Consider the following 17,654-nt stretch of genomic DNA (forward strand, 5'->3'; position numbering starts at 1 on the left):
ATAAGGAAAAGTTATTTACTTGTTCCCATAATATAAGAACTAGGGGCCACCAAATGAAATCAATGGGCAGCAGGTTTAAAACAGATAAAAGGAAGTTCTTCTTCACACAGCGCACAGTCAACCTGTGGAACTTCTTGCCTGAGGAGGTTGTGAAGGCTAGGACTATAACAGGGTTTAAAAGAGAACTGGATAAATTCATGGAGGTTAAGTCCATTAATGGCTATTAGCCAGGATGGGTAAGGAATGGTGTCCCTAGCCTGTTTGTCAGAGGGTGGAAATGGATGGCAGGAGAGAGATCACTTGATCATTACCTGTTAGGTTCACTCCCTCTGGGGCACCTGGCATTGGCCACTGTCGGTAGACAGGATACTGGGCTGGATGGACCTTTGGTCTGACCCAGTATGGCCATTCTTATGCTCTTATGTTGGGGAAGCAAGTGAGGTGCCGGCTACACTACACCTTTAAAAAGATTTAGCGTGCTGTCTTCTCAGCATGGGCTGGTGCACAGCATAGGTGTGACCTGTGTACCATGTGACTTTACTCTCCTCCTGTAAATCCTTTCTGACCTCCATCTCAACCTTCGGTCCAGGAATGCCAAAAATGTTAATATGCTACTTTTTATAAAAGCAACTAAAACATCTCAGGTGGGATGGGGGACGGGGCATGTTCAAAGGCACACACGGCACTTAGGTGACCAACTCCCACCGACTTTGAATGGAAGTTAAGCACCTAACTGTCCTTTGGGCTTTGACAAATGTTCCTCTAAAATACCAAACTTAGCCTGTGTAACAACCTTTCACTGATATGACCTTCATCCTTCTCTGCCCCCATCTCCAGGCTTTATTCATTGTTGTCCTTTGTTGTATGATACTTAGATTAGATCCTGACAGTGTGCTTTGTGTGAGCCCTCCTTATGCACAGAGCTAGTCACATGCTGACTTCAGCAAAGGCTACAGGTGCTCAACACCTCACACAGCGTCCTTGTGTTTAAGTGTCTAAATACAGACTTTGCTAAAACCTAACTTTTTGCATTGAATTTGAAAATGCTGAGCAATGCACGTGTCTATTTTGAAGAGGAAAAGTACAGTTCTAATAGTGCATGTGGGTTACAAAGGCAACAATATGCAACTAGCACACTTCCACTTTACATTGTGATTTTCAAAGAATGGGTAGATATCAATTTAGTAGGGCTGTCAAGCGATTAAAAAATTAATCATGATTAATCGTGCTGTTAACAATAGAGTACTATTTATTTAAATATTTTTGGAAGTTTTTGACATTTTCAAATATAGTGATTTCAATTACAACACAGAATACAAAATGTACACTGCTCACTTTATATTTATTTTTATTACCAATATTTGCACTGTAAAAAACAAACAAAAATATTTTTCAGTTCACCTCATACAAGTACTGTAGTGCAATCTCTTTATCATGAAATTTGAACTTACAAATGTAGAATTAGGTACAAAAAAAACTGCATTCAAAAATAAAACAATGTAAAACTTTAGAGCCTACAAGTCCACTCAGCCCTACTTCTTCGTCAGCCAATCGCTCAGACAAACAAGATTGGTTACAATTTGCAGCAGATAATTCTGCCTGCTTTTTGTCACCTGAAAGTGAGACAGGTGTTTGCATGGCACTGTTGTAGCTGGCATTGCAAGATATTTACATGCCAGATGTGCTAAAAATTCATATGTCCCTTCAAGCTTCAACCACCATTCCAGAGGACATGCTTCCATGCTGATGACGGATTCTGCCTGATAACGATCCAAAGTGGTGCAGACTGTCACATGTTCATTTTCATCATCTGAGTCAGATGCCGCCAGCAGAAGGTTGATTTTCTTTTTTGGTGGTTTGGGTTCTGTAGTTTCCGCATCAGAGTGTTGCTCTTTTAAGACTTCTAAAAGCATGCTCCCCACCTCGACCCTCTCAGATTTTGGAAGGCACTTGAGATTCTTAAACCTTGGGTCGGGTGTTGTAGCTATTTTTAGAAATCTCACATCGGTACCTTCTTTGCGTTTTGTCAAATCTACTGTGAACGTGTCCTTAAAACAAACATGTGCTGGGTCCTCATCCGAGACTGCTGTAACATGAAATATATGGCAGAATGCGGGTAAAACAGAGCAGGAGACATACAATTCTACCCCCAAGGAGTACAGTCACAAATTTAATTGATGCATTATTTTTTTAACAAGCATCATCAGCATGGAAGCATGTCCTCTGTAATGGTGGCTGAAGCATGAAGGGGCACATGAATCTTTAGCTTATCTGGCAGGTAAATATCTTGCAACACCGCCTACAAAAGTGCCATGTGAACACCTGTTCTCACTTTCAGGTGACATTGTAAATAAGAAGCAGGCAGCAGTATCTCCTGTCAATGTAAATAAACTTGTTTGTCTTAGCAACTGGCAGAATAAGAAGTAGGACTGAGTGGACTTGTAGGCTTTAAAGTTTTACCCTGTTTTGTTTTTGAGTGCAGTTATGTAACCAAAAAAATCTTCATTTGTAAGTTACACTTTCACAATAAAGAGATTGCACTTCAGTACTTGTATGAGGTGAACTGAAAAATACTATTTCTTTTGTTTATCATTTTTACAGTGCAAATATTTGTAATAAAAAAACAATATAAAGTGAGCACCGTGCACTTTGTATTCTGTGTTGTAATTGAAATCAATATTGAAATGTAGAAAAACATCCAAAAATATGTAATGAATTTCAATTCATATTCTATTGTTATAACTGCGATTAATAATCGCAATTAATTTTTGTGAGTTAATTGAAAGTAATTGACAGCCCTACAATTTAGCTGTCCAGATAAATTGACCATAACTTTTCAGCTCAGCTGCTTACATTTTATAGTGTCAGGTGCTTTAAAAAAAAACTAAGGCAGATGAGGTCCATCTCTAAAATAAATATTACAAAATATTAATATTACACTGTATTCATTAGTACAACTAATTTAGATGCTTGAGCTATATAGGGAAGCTTTTTCAAATCTTCATAGCACTCATGAAAAACCAACACTGGATGTTTTATTGTAGGAATTTTGCCATCACGTACAAATTATGGCATTTGAAATACACAGGTTACAATCTCAGTCCTGCGAAGACCTACATATGTATTTTATGCAGGTGAATACTGCCATTGAGTTCAATGTGTGTAACATTAAGTGCATGAGTAAATCCTTGCAGGACTGGGGACTAAATACATATTTTGAGAGTGAACTACATATCTGGTTTTATTTTTCCAATACATTTTTATTTTGAAGGGAGAAAAATGTCTGATGGAAAGTTGGCAAGTCTTAATTAAATTCATGCTGAAATTTTTATATTCAACTAATTTCCTATTAAAATGCAACATTGTGCTTTAAGGCCCCAATTCAAGAAAGCACCTAAACACATCTTTAAGTGCTTTTCTGAGTAAGGATGTTTCCTTCTTGGTGTCCATAAATACTCCAGTCCATTGTCCAGAGTTTTCCAATGTTATTGTAATCCTAGGTTATAGCTTATATTGGACCCAGCTCACCAGTAGCTCAGTGCAGGGTGCTCTCTCTATTCTGAGCACAGACAAAATTCAGAATTCCCACAACTTGCTTCTTGTGCACATGGAGTTCTGTCTACACTCAGCTTTGGAAGCATGAATTGTGGAGGCCATTCTCTGTTTTTAACTTCCAGTGTCTTTTGTTTCAAAACATATCTATATCTATATGAATTTAAAACTATAGCAAGAACTACAAAAAACACATTTAGCAGACATTCTTAAGGGAAGATAAGCATAAGGCCTAGAGTTTAGGATATGTACTCTTTCACAATTTCGACAAAATGCTGCAATTATGACAACACTTGCATGCATATAACACCCCTCATACACACAAGTACTCAAAATGCCTATGCCAATGCCTATGGAGATCTGTTACTTCTATTCACCAGTTTCAGAGATACTGAAACTCTAAATGAAATTTAGGAAAGGAGTACAATAAAATAGCAAATCTTTAATTTGACCAGGACATACCCATCCTTTTGCAAAACATATCACAAGCTCTTAAATAACAAGTGAGCCTTCATCTCAGAAACAACCTCTCTAACACCCTAGTATTTGCTAAGGAAGTTTTGATCAGCAATGACTCAGAAGTAGAACTGCTCAAAATTTTTCAACACAAAGATTCAGAGTCAAACTGGTCTTTTCAATCGACATTTCTCATGGAAATTTGTCAGTATTGTTGATTATTTTTTTCATTTTTCACAAAATAATGAATGCCAATATTTTTAAAATTGAAAATGTTGAGATGGTTATCGACATTTTTCTTTTACCAAAAAATCTGCTGTTTAGTAAATGAAAAACGTCAGTAATCGTTTTATAGTGTTTTCAGTAAAAAACAAAACAAAACAAATGAAAACCTGATTCCTTTCAAAATGAAGAAAACTTTCTACATCTTCATGAAAATAGGTTTTCACTTTTTGACCAGCTGTACTGAGAAGAAAGGATGGTAAATGCTAGGTCATTTGCTGCAGGGCTTGGAATTTCTCAGTTCAACCAAGACTTGATTCTGTTTAACCTGAGTGGGGAATTAGTTGGTATAGAGCTGAGGTTATATTGGTTAAGAAGTATTACCATATATTACCTCTAGATCTGTAATTTTCACTTGGTATGTAAAGCAATTTTTTTTTGCTGAACCAATAGTAGGTGGTGGTTTCCAGTTAATTTTAACGCTTCTGTTTTCAAGTGATACAGACACATTGATTGGAGGGTTCAGTTTCTCTGACAATAAACAAAAACAGACTATTTCACATTCTTTCAGCAAGCAGGCATGTGAATGGAATACAGTATACTGGCAGACTGCAGCTTCTGTTTGGCAGTTTCAGTCAAAGTATGCTGTCCACATTTTGGTTAGGTAATCGCAATAGTCTAGTGTAGCTTAAAGCTAAACCAAAATGTAGTGCTGCACAAGTTTTCCTAGGGTCTGAACAAAGAGTTCACACCAGAAATACGTTTGAAGGTCCACATAATGATCTCAGTTACCGTGTAAATCTGAGGTGATGCCAGTAAATCCCAGTGATGTAAATCAGTGTAAATGAATTCAGAATCTGAGTCAGAGTGTAGATGAGAGTAAACATGGTGGGCCATCTTCTGAAATAAGTTATAGTGGTGTAAATCTGGACTGCCTGCGACAATATTTCTGTTGCTCGGATATCAATGGAGTTCATAAATTCATAGAGTTTAAGGCCTCTAGAGGGACCATCAGATCATCTAGAGTTATTCCAGATTTATGGCAGTGTAACTGAGGTTTGACTACAACCCTTTAGGTTCATAATGTAAAAGGGTGGCTACGTATTTATTGTAACTGAGATGTGAACTAGAACCAACCAGGAAAATACCCAGACTTTTTATGAGAAGCTTTCCCCCCTCCTCCCCAGGTTTAATCCATAGAAGTAAATGAATAAGAAATTTATCGGATCAGCCATAATTATCATCAGAGTTACAAATAGCACTCACTGAAACTCTTCAACTAAAACATTTTGCATAAAAGGTTTCAATGAAAATTCATTTTAAAAAATGAATATTGCCAATAAGTATAGTTTAAAATCTTCCTTTTTTAACTAAACACCAACATGAAAATTTTGAGGATTTGGTTTTTAGTTTTTGTTTTTATTTCCCCTTTTGTGGTGGCAAAAAAGCGGGGAAAGAAATAAAAAGGATTAAAATGGGGGGAAAGCGGGGATAGGGGAAGAAATTAGGAGAAATGAAAACTTCAAAAACACAAATGTTCTATAAAAATCTTCATGAAATGTTCTAAATAAACTAAAAATCATTACTTTTCAAATTGTGCAGGACACAAACGATTTTGAAACATTTGATTTTTTTTTTTCACAAAACAATCATTACCATTTTTCGAACAGCCCGAATTACAAAGTGATTTGTATAAGAGATTCTTTGGTTTGTGAGCTTTATGTCAAACTCCTACAAATGTCAATGCATTATAGAAACAGAATATACCCCTTTGAATGCAGTGAGTCGTGCTTTTTTCCCCCTCTCCCCTGCAGGAAATCACAAGCAATTGAACATTTCACAATGCTAGGCAATAATGAAAACACCTACCTAGACTTTGAGGTGTAAATTTTTTGTAATAGGAACGGTTTTCTGAACTGTTGCCGAGTTCCTTTACCGTGATATTAAATCTGATTTTATTAGCTTGATTAAAATACACTTCTTTCATGTGACATCCAATGTTTTTGTTCTTTGCGTTTGTTAAATAGAGTTGGCATTGAAACTCTTCTCTGCTGTGCCTGTAGGAAGCAAACAGAAGTAATGTAAAGCTCGGGTGATTTTTTAATATTATTTTGTGCTTGTTTTAACAGGATCCTTACCTGTAGGAAAGAAAATACTGAGCATCCTCAGGAGCTTCTGTTTTAATGTCCCAGGTACAATTTAAATGGGAAATGTTATATATGATGCATGAGAAATTTTGGATATATACTGCAACCAAAAAAGAAAGCAAGAAAGAAAAGAGAAGGATATTAGCATGTTGCTTACTTTACATTGATCCTTGAAATGACTGGTGCCAGTACAAATCCAGGAGAGAGACAGAGAGGGATCCACGTTTTTAGAACTGAGTTAAAGGATGTGTCTGCCTTTGCCTTATAGGGCATTGGGAACATTTCTATTCCTATTGCCAGAGGTCCCTTTGGAGGCATTTGCAGAAACACTCAAAAATTCCTATTGCAGTCGCTTAAGGAGCCCACCTGGGATTCCCCAGCAACCATGTGCTATGGGACTTCCATAATCCATTCAGTTGCTAGGGAAGTCCAAGAGGATCGAGGGCTGCTTCTATGTCTGAGTCAATAGAGTAGAGGTGGTCATTTTGTAACTGTAGTTTGCTTCCACCCATCTCTCCCATAATGCCTATAGCATGGGGTTGTATCCCTGACTATCTTGGCTATGAGCTATTGATGGAGGGGAGGGATATCTCAGCAGTTTGAGCATTGGCCAGCGAAACCCAGGGTTATGAGTTCAATCCTTAAGGGGGCCATTTAGGGATCTGAGGCAAAAATTAGGGATTGGTCCTGCTTTGAGCAGGGGGTTGGACTAGATGATCTCCTGAGGTTCCTTCCAACCCTGATATTCTATGAACTTTTCTAACTTTTTTATTAACCCAGTTATATTTTCGGCCTTCACGAATTCCACAGGTTGACTGTGCATCGTGTGAAGAAGTGCTTCCTTTTGTTTGTTTTAAACCTGCTGCCTATTCATTTTATTGGGTGACTGCTGATTCTTATGTTATGTGAAGGGGTGAATAACACTTCCCTATTTACACCAATCATGATTTTATAGACCTCTGTCATTATCCTTCCTTAGAAATGCATACCAAAAAATAGCCAGCACAAGAAAGAGCTATTAGCCAGGACTTCAGAACTGGTGGATCTCTAACTTTTTTATCAGACATTTTTAATATCCTAACACTATGCAGAAAACTGGCTGACCTGGAGGTGCGTTGTAAGTAAATTCAGTCCAGTTACTCTCCTTTATAATGTCTTCTGTTTCTTTTGAAAGAAGCTGTGTTTTAACTTTAGCATGGAAACCAGAGTGTAACCCAAGTCTTATCATCTTTTCCTTTTCTTGAAGTCTTTCCTGGAAGAAGAAAACATGGAACTGCATTATAATGAAGAGTTCTATGCAATAGCCAATTAGTAGTAGTATTAGAGGAAAGGTCTGCAAATGACAGCCAATAAATAAGGGGCATTATCTTATTTTACCAAAACTATGTGTAAAGTGTGTTGTGACTTACTGTTATTTCCTTAGCTGTATTGAACTTATAAATCAAAATATATTTCACATAATATGTCTCCATTTCTTCTGTAATGTTACTGTTCCAGGAGAGAATAACTCCAAACTCATGTTTAACAATGTGCAGATCACTGGGTGCCATAATAGAAGCTGTAAATACAGTAAGATGAATGATAATTATTACTGTATAATAGGTGGGGCTGATGGTACAGCCCATTCTTGCGGTTGCCCAACACTTCTTATTCTAAGACCCTGTTTTCAGTTGCTTCTAACTTTACCAGAATTGAACTGTGTACGTTGAAATTTTTCATGTCCAGTGTTTGCCTAAAGCTGAAGTGTTCTGCCATTTCTGAGAAAAAGCCTAGCAAAGAATTCATTGTATGATCTGCATTAAACAGTCTTGAGAACTTTTATTTGAAATACTATTGAGTGCTAATGCTTTGGAACAGGGACCTGACATTTGGCAGGCGGGGTGGCCTTTGTGACAGATTTGCCTTTTGCTGTCCTCATGAAAATCCATCCAAATCTAGACAATTTATAAGCCTTTTGAAAAACTGCAGTTTGCAAAGGTTCAGTTGAGCGTTCTTAGATTTTAGCTGCTAAAGTACCCAAAGATTCTTTCCACACTGAGCAAGCTCCAGCCCTGTGCAATTTCGGCGCTAAACTGCTGCAGGCTGTGCAAGGTCTGGACACTAGAACTGAGAGAAGAGAGCTTGTCTCTCCTGTGCTCTCAGTGCCCCATCTGCTGGGCCCAAGCAGCCTGGAGGAGAAAGCTGTCTGAATCAAATTCAGATGGGATGAGAGCAGTGGTATAGCTAAGATAGGAAAACTGGGTGGGCCCCAGCTTTCGGGTGGGCAAGCAACGATGGGGGGTGAGGGGAGAGGGACAGGAGGGATGGGGGCCCTGGTAGGGGGGGTCAGGAAGGATCAGGGGCACAGGTGCCCTGGGGAATGGGGCAAGGAAGGAAGGAGGGATGGGAGGCCCGCTTCCCCCCACCCCCGCTTACTGCTCAGCAGGCACCCAGGGCAGACAGGCTGCAGAGCATGCCCATAGGGTAGAGGAGGGTCCCACTGGGGCTTGAGTCTGCCAACCCCTCCCAACCCCGGCTCAGTATCTGTCAGCCCAGCCTTGTGCCCCTCCTGCCTGTGCGTGCACAGCTGCCCTGGTCTCCGGCCCCAGTGCTCAATGCTAGCCCTGCCCAGACCCGCCCCCATGAAGCACAACGCCCGTGGGGCTAGCGCTGGGGCCAGAAACCAGGGCAGCAGTGTGCAGTGCCGGCAGGATGGAGAAGCGGCCAGGCTCACAGACACTGAGCCAGGGTCGGGAGTCCCAGCCTGTAGATTTGGGGGGCTCTGGTCCCAATTTGGGAAGGCCTGGATGCTAAGTGTGTGATCTGCAGCCACTCAGGCCCACCCAGGGCTATGCTCCTGGATGAGAGCCAAACCTCTGGGTGGGAGGTAGCACGGCAGAATAGATTTGGACAAGGATCTTGTAAGGGGGCAGCAGACTTGGACTAAAGGCTCGTGGTGGGGAAGAGGAAAACTGGGACTGGAAGTTAGAGTTGAGGGGTGACTGGGATTCCTGAGCTAGAAGACTAACTCTTGGAGCTGTTGGGAGAGGAAATTGGAAGTGGATGTGCAGGCGGCAAACTTAATCATAGGCAATGCTATAAACCCCACCAATATTAATAACAGACAAAAACCTACATTAAAAGAACATTATTAAGGATGCAAGGAAAAGCACTCCAAAATTCATCATCAACATCATCATCATCACTCCCATAACCACATTGGTTGTTGGGCCACCATCACTGATGAGCAATCAATCGATTGTCTCCACCCCTAACGATAGTGTGTCAGTGCTTGAGTCTCCGCAAAGTCCATTCCTGTCCACTCTTCTATGCTGTCAATCCATCTCTTCTTCTGTCTACCTCTTCTTCTCTTCCCCTGTACTGTCCCTTGGAGGATGATCTTGGATAAGCCAGATGATCTTGTTACATGGCCATACCACTTCAGCTTGTGCTTTTTCACAGTCGTCAGGAGGTCTTCATATGACCCAGCGCATTGGGTGATGATGTTGCAGACCTCTTCATTAGTGACATGGTCGAAGTAGGAGATGCCCAGGATTTTACGGACGTGTCTTACCTCTACTTCCTGTATTTTCTGTTCAAGTTCTGACATAAGGGTCCATGTCTCCCACGCATACAGAAAAATGGAGATGACCAATGTGTGCAGCAGTTTCAGTTTGGATTCCAGGGAGATGTTCTTATTCCTCCAAATTGGCTTTAGCTTTGCCACTGCTGCTGTTGTTTGCACAGTTCTTGACAGAATTTCTGTCTTGGATCCTTCATCAATGATGATTGCTCCCAAATACCTGAACTGTTTCACTGTCTCCCTCTCTTGTCCACTGACAGTGATATGTGAGCTGATCCTGTCACGTTTGTTTGTCAGCAGCTTGATTTCATCTGCACTGATTTCCATGCCATATTTTGCAGAGGTTTCATCCAATCGTTTCACAAGGTTGGTAAGTTCATCCTTACTGCCTGCCAGGCCGTCAGTGTCATCAGCAAACTGAAGATTTGAGATTGACCACCACCCAATTCTGAATGTGCATATGTGATCTTCTACGGCATCAGTCATTATGCACTCCAAGAAGATGTTGAATAGTGTGGGTAAAAAAAGGCAGCCTTCCTAGACTCCAACAGTGGTGCAAAATCACTCTCCTGTTGACGAGAACTGCACTGCTGGCCTTGGCCTACAGTTGTTTAATGGTAAGAATCTGGGCTGTCTAAGACAATAGGATTTCCATTTGTCTGGCAGTTGCATAGATCAGAGTGGTACTTTGTCCACCTATTGATGATGTCCCTTTCTTCTGTAAGACTGTTTCATTCTTTGTCTTGAATTGCGTTAGCTTTGGTCCCTCTTTCCTTCATCAGATCTTTTACAATCTGGAAGGCTCGTTTGCTATTTTTATTATTGATACGCTCTTCAATTTTAGAGCATTCTTTTTCAATCCATATCTCCTTGGCCACCTTCATTCCTTTCTTGATCTTTCTGCCAATTGCTCTGTATTTATCAGCTCCCTTAGTGCTGTTCTTGTTTCTCTTAAGTTCTCTTCTAATGTTGCACATTTATAATATTTCATTTGTGACCCATGGTTTTGTCGTCTTACAATGTTTCCCAAGGATGTCCATTGCTGCTTCATTCATTAGAGCAGTGGTTCCCAAACTTGGGATGCCGCTTACTCAGGGAAAGCCCCTGGCGGACCGGGCCGGTGTGTTTACCTGCTGCGCCCGCAGGTTCGGCTGATGGCGGCTCCCACTGGCCGCGGTTCGCCACTGCAGGCCAATGGGGGCTGCGGGCTGAGGGACGTACCAGCCGCCGCTTCCCGCAGCCCCCATTGGCCTGGAGCAGCGAACCGTGGCCAGTGGGAGCCACAAACGGCCGAACCTGCAAACATGGCAGGTAAACAAACTGGCCCGGCCTGCCAGGGGCTTTCCCTGCACAAGCGGCGGAACAAGTTTGGGAATCACTGCATTACAGCATTGAAATTGTTGGTGATTGTTTCTATGTCTTCCTCTAAAGCAAGCAGTGGGGCAAATTTTCCACTGACCATTGCTTGGAATGACTCTGCAATGTTCTGGTCTCTGAGTCTTGCTAAGTCAAACTTGGTTCTGGTGAACTTTGGCCTGACGATTTTCCTTAGCCGCAGCCAAAAATTTAGCATCACAAGGTCATGATCACTTCCAATATCAGTACCGGGGAAACTCCTTGTTTTAGCACTGTTAATCCCAGAACTAAATCGGTTTTGCACCATGATGTAGTCAAACTGGCTGTGATGTAGACCATTAGGTGTGTACCACGTTGATCGTCTGGCTGCTTTATGTGCTCCTAATGTGTTTGCAAGAACCAGATTGTTATAGCTGGTAAACTGCAAAAGTCTCAATCCTCTCTCATTGGTTACTGCATTACAGAAAGGGCCACAATAATCTCGCTAATTTGCCTGTGCGTCAGAACCCACCATAGGCGCCAACTTCCCCTCTGCCATGGGGGTGCTTGACACTCCCCCACCCCTGGCCCCGCCCCTTCCCCCCCTCACCCTGCCCCAATTCCACCCCCTTTCCCCAAGTTCCTGCCCCTGCCCCTCCCCTTTACCGCCTCCTCCCTGGAGAGCACCACGTCCCCACTCCTCCCCCTCCCTCCTGGAAAGTCCTAAGCACCGCCAAATAGCTGTTAGGCAGCGGGCTGGAAGTGCTGGGAGGGGGAGGAGCAGGCACACAGCGGGCTTGGGGGAGGAGGAGGTGGGGGCAGGGGGAACTTGGCTCCCAGTGGGTGCGGAGCGGCTACTAATTTTTCTCCCTTGGGTGCTCCAGCCCGGCAGCAGCCAGGGAGTCGGCGCCTATGATACCCACTTTACCATTCCAATCTCCCTATACAATCAGGATATCTTTCTTGTCTACCTTATCAGTGATGCTTGGAGCTGATCGTAAAAATCTTCAATTTGCTCATCATCATAGTCTGTTGTCGGGCTGTAGACTCGTACCACTGTGATATTAAATGGTACTGCCTTTAGAAGGATGGAAATAAACCTGCTGGACACTGGACAGAATCCTAATACTGAATTCTTGATATCTTTATGCACAAGAAATCCTATGCCGCTTACATGTTTGTCCTCTCCACTCTAATAGAGTACATGGCCTTCTTCCATTAGTACCTCTCCAAAGTTCTTCCATCTGACCTCAGAGATTCCTAGGAGGTGCCAGGTGTATTATTCCATTTCATACATAAGTTCTTCCAACTTCACTATTTGTCTCAATGTCCTTACATTTCATGTGGCTATGGTGATGTTATCTCTTCCAGGGATTCTCTTTGTTGGGGTTACACCAGTAGTATACTTGTTGCGTCCACTCTGGTGGATGGCGCGGTCATTATTAACCCGGTCTGTGATCAATCTGGTATAGACATGGTTGACTTGCTCATCATATGGTGTGTCTTGGGCAAATTTCTAACCTGGCAGAGTCCATCCCTCTCCAGGCAGCCCCCTTTTAGTTTCAGGACATGCAGGAGGACATGCAGAAGACCTATTCTGTCCCCGGACCCACAGGGGAAATTAGGAAATGGCACAATTGAGGCTGCCTATTGTCAAGGCTGATTCCCCACTCTGGCATTTCAAGTGCAGAAGGTGGGGGCCTGCAAGTACTCTAAAAACTAATATTTGCCACTCCAGGCTTGTATTAAACTCCCAAGGTTACAGTTTTTCTCTGACCTTGGCTGTGTAGATGCTGCCACCACCTAAATGCAAAACCCATTGGAATCCAGGAAGGCGCACTTGAGAATTCCTTTGTTTGGGGTACCCTCAAGTCCTTTCACACACACCCCCAACCCAGGGAAGAGCTGAGAAAGAAACCAGCTGTTGCCACCAGCTAATTAAAAAAACATGGGCACAAACCTTTTAGGACACCAAAAATCCAATCCTGTTTTTTAAAAATTTAAAAATTTAAATTGTATTAAAAACAAAAAGAAAGAAAATACATCTGGGTCTTAGGCTTTTACTATATTTAAAAATCCCACTTACAAAAATTAAACATCAAAAATAACCTTCTTGAGGTCCAGCTTAAAGATTACAAGCAAAACAGAAGCATTTGGGGCTAGCACAGAGGAACCCACAAGCTTTACAAAATAAAAGAAATTAACCTAATTGCATCTTTCTAGACATTTCTGATCTACTTACATATCTGGGTTTCCAAATATGCAATTTCTAGGTATGATTCTGATGATTTTCATACCTGGCCTTCAGCTTCTCACAGCATAACCGCTGCCCTGTTCCCCTCTTCCCCAGAGAACAACAGACACAAAGGGAAAGTTTTTCCCCAATTTTAAAAAGTTCTAGCCTTCCCATTGGCTCTTTTGGTCAGGTGCCCACTTCCTTCCTTTACCTGTGGACTTTTTTTTAATCCTTTACAGGTAAAGCAAGTAGAGAACAAATACTAACAGGGATTTTATAGCTAACTGGCTGGCTGGGTGTCCATAAAAAGGAGATCCCTCCGCCCCCTTCATTTATCACACCTAGATTAAGACCCATTGTGTGTATGCATTGTGATACAACCTTTAATTATATGATCACATATTATTTTTCCCATAGGACCCCTGCCACTTTCAGTGCACCTTTCCTATCCAACCACATCCTATCCGACAACAGCATTTTAAAATGTTTTCTCTGAAAAAGTGAGCATTTCACTACAGAAATAACCTGGACATGTAAAGTGCCAAATTTGGGAACTAAATTCAATCCTTAAAAGGTGAAACATTAATGTAAGAGACTCCCCTCTTCTCAAAACAAAACTGCAGATGTCAGTGATTGCAACCTGTCACTACTTGCATGGGATCAAATTCAAAACCAATCCCTAAAGACTTGGGAGTGTGGATACATACCAGAACTTTATCAGACTGCTTTCAATTTCATCTTCTTTGTATCATTTTAAATGTCACAAAACTTACCAGTTATTGCTGGTTCTCCATTTGCCAGGCTAACAGAAATCATCTCATACCAGGTAAGGCTAAGCAGAAGCATGATTGAAGGAGTAATTGTAGCATGTGCCCTTAGAAATGCTTCAGTTCTGTTTGAGGCTGAAAAGACAGTTAGGACATGACCGTTCTTTTCAAGCTGTGGAAAAAAGACTTTTAACACTTTAAGTGGTTTCTTAAATAGACATAAACCACTAATACAAAATGTCATTCTGAACTTTGTTGTAAAAGAAATAACACTCCCAATTCTCAGGTCTGTTTGAGCTCTATTTAGTGCAAGTGGTGGTGGTAGTGGGGAGAGGCAAGCCATTGTATGCCACCCGTGTTCAACACCTGCTGATCCTCAGGGCTACCAAGGGCTGAACCAGTGCCCAGCGCAAGTTAGAGCAGCTCTGAGGTTTTCTGGGTTCGTGCAGAGCACATCTGGTGAAACAAGGAAGCAGGCACTCTGTGTCGGAATATGAAAGTAACGGATCTCAGGAGTTCTGACAGCTATATGGTTTAAAGCAGTTATTCAAGAGACAATATTAAGATAGTCTCTTAAACTATGTGTGTGTGAGAGAGACAGTTTACTCTGTGTGGGAACTCTGATTATTTTGCTGGAGGACACACAGAAATTAGGAAAAGAGGATAACATTTTAAACAGCAGCATTTTTAAATGTTTTCTCTGAAAAAGTGAGTATTTCACTACAGAAATAACCTGGACATGTCAAGTGCCAAATCTGGGAACTAAATTCAATCCTTAAAAGGTGAAACATGGAGATTTTATTACTTCTTTAAAGGCAAAGCTCAAAGCCATTTAAATTGCGGCGTCACTACCAACATCTGCAGAATTAGAACATGACTAGAACTTGCACTGTATTTAAGGTTGAGGACAAAGGTTTTTCTAACACTACTTGCAGTGATATCATATTATGCTATGTAATGTTCTGAAATATTTAGGAACAATTAAATAACCAACATAGATAACGTTACAGTTTTAAGATGTGGGCTCATACGATTTAAAATAGCAACTCTTAGTCACGTGTATTTTCAAAGTTATACTTGACATTGTGGCAGGACATTTTCCAGCCTGGGAGCCTGCTCATCACTTGGGATTTGGCCCAAGCACCTCCATAAGATACCGCAGTCCTAGAGAGGTCATGTTTTGAGGCTATGTATTGACAGCCTGAGGAATTAATGTAAGAGACTCCCCTCTTCTCAAGACAAAACTGCAGATGTCAATGATTACAACCTGTCACTACTTGCATAGGATCAAATTCAAAACCAATCCCTAAAGACTTGGGAGTGTGGATACATACCAGAACTTTATCAGACTGCTTTGAGATTCATCTTCTTTGAGACCCCAATAGTCACAGTCGTTACCATCTCTTCCCTTGACTTCATTGGAAGAGAAAGTTTTCAAACCACTCTGTATCTTGCTATCAGCTCTTGTCTTTAAAGAAACGTCCAGGCCTTAAATGAAATTAAATTAATCAACACCAACTGTAGTTTCAAAAATAAAAACTCTAATCCTAGGAAAGATTGTACAGCACTTACTACAGCCTCATGCGTCTTGCTGTATGCAACAAATAACAAGGAAACAGATCAGCAAAAGAGCTCCAGCCCTACCGGATGGGGAAAGAATGACCCGCCTCATCTTGACAAAAGGAACTTGACTTTTCCTACCAATTTCACTTTTGATATCAGATCTACCTAACTTAGTTCCTGGAATTATCCAGCTTTCATCTTGTTTATTCTGTTAATTATATTTTTAAAAATATTTTTAAAATTGTAATTAAATTGTGTGAGAATACTGACCTCTGATTAGTGATTGTTCAGGACTTCCTCTCCAGAGGCCTGGTTACTGGCTGCGTGGGTAGTGGTTTATAATATTGTCAAACTTTAACTGTTCAAGCTGATACTTTCCATCCTGAGTGTCTGGTATATTGGGGAAAAGGTTCAGCTAAAATGGTTTGCATGTGTCTGAATATCAGATTAAGGGAAAATAGATTGTTTTTCCCATATTTAAAAAGTGCTTACATCTGTTTCATGACAGGTTTCAGAGTAACAGTCGTGTTAGTCTGTATTCGCAAAAAGAAAAGGAGTACTTGTGGCACCTTAGAGACTAACCAATTTATTTGAGCATAAGCTTTCGTGAGCTACAGCTCACTTCATCGGATGTATACTGTGGAAAGTGTAGAAGATCTTTTTATACACACAAAGCATGAAAAAATACCTCCCCCCACCCCACTCTCCTGCTGGTAATAGCTTATCTAAAGTGATCACTCTCCTTACAATGTGTATGATAATCAAGTTGGGCCTTTTCCAGCACAAATCCAGGGTTTAACAAGAAGGTCAGGGGGCGGGGTAGGAGGGGTAGGAAAAAACAAGGGGAAATAGGTTACCTTGCATAATGACTTAGCCACTCCCAGTCTCTATTCAAGCCTAAGTTAATTGTATCCAATTTGCAAATGGATTCCAGTTCAACAATCTCTTGCTGGAGTCTGGATTTGAAGTTTTTTTGTTGTAATATCGCAACTTTCATGTCTGTAATCGCATGACCAGAGAGATTGACATGTTCTCTGACTGGTTTATGAATGTTATAACTCTTGACATCTGATTTGTGTCCATTTATTCTTTTATGTAGAGACTGTCTAGTTTGACCAATGTACATGGCAGAGGGGCATTGCTGGCACATGATGGCATATATCACATTGGTGGATGAGCAGGTGAACGAGCCTCTGATAGTGCTATTAGGCCCTGTGATGGTGTCCCCTGAATAGATATGTGGGCACAGTTGGCAATGGGCTTTGTTGCAAGGATAGGTTCCTGAGTTAGTAGTTCTGTTGTGTGGTATGTGGTTGCTGATGAGTATTTGCTTCAGGTTGGGGGGCTGTCTGTAGGCAAGGACTGGCCTGTCTCCCAAGATTTGTGAGAATGTTGGGTCATCCTTCAGGATAGGTTGTAGATCCTTAATAATGCATTGGAGGGGTTTTAGTTGGGGGCTGAAGGTGACGGCTAGTGGCATTCTGTTATTTTCTTTGTTAGGCCTGTCCTGTAGGTGACTTCTGGGAACTCTTCTGGCTCTATCAATCTGTTTCTTCACTTCCGCAGGTGGGTATTGTAGTTGTAAGAATGCTTGATAGAGATCTTGTAGGTGTTTGTCTCTGTCTGAGGGGTTGGAGCAAATGCGGTTGTATCGCAGAGCTTGGCTGTAGACAATGGATCGTGTGGTGTGGTCAGGGTGAAAGCTGGAGGTATGTAGGTAGGAATAGCGGTCAGTAGGTTTCCGGTATAGGGTGGTGTTTATGTGACCATTGTTTATTAGCACTGTAGTGTCCAGGAAGTGGATTTCTTGTGTG

The 17,654-nt window shown here is 41.4% G+C and overlaps 1 protein-coding gene across 1 annotated transcript in view; it reads right to left on the reverse strand.

Moving 5' to 3' along the window:
* The window catches only part of LOC140905105 (interleukin-5 receptor subunit alpha-like), a 29,229-nt gene extending 13,340 nt beyond the window's left edge, over positions 1 to 15,889 (reverse strand). The window contains exons 1-8 of the mRNA XM_073327766.1: positions 15,850 to 15,889; positions 15,612 to 15,765; positions 14,284 to 14,412; positions 7,787 to 7,935; positions 7,482 to 7,629; positions 6,369 to 6,477; positions 6,100 to 6,287; positions 4,625 to 4,761 (exon numbers count right to left, since the gene is read on the reverse strand). Of these exons, the coding sequence (XP_073183867.1) occupies positions 4,625 to 4,761; positions 6,100 to 6,287; positions 6,369 to 6,477; positions 7,482 to 7,629; positions 7,787 to 7,935; positions 14,284 to 14,356 (804 nt within the window). The 5' untranslated portion in view covers positions 14,357 to 14,412; positions 15,612 to 15,765; positions 15,850 to 15,889. The remainder of the gene's footprint in view (positions 1 to 4,624; positions 4,762 to 6,099; positions 6,288 to 6,368; positions 6,478 to 7,481; positions 7,630 to 7,786; positions 7,936 to 14,283; positions 14,413 to 15,611; positions 15,766 to 15,849) is intronic.
* Positions 15,890 to 17,654: the final 1,765 nt, after the last annotated feature.

Source organism: Lepidochelys kempii, chromosome 1 (assembly GCF_965140265.1).
Source record: "Lepidochelys kempii isolate rLepKem1 chromosome 1, rLepKem1.hap2, whole genome shotgun sequence".
In the NCBI taxonomy this organism is placed as follows: domain Eukaryota; kingdom Metazoa; phylum Chordata; order Testudines; family Cheloniidae; genus Lepidochelys; species Lepidochelys kempii.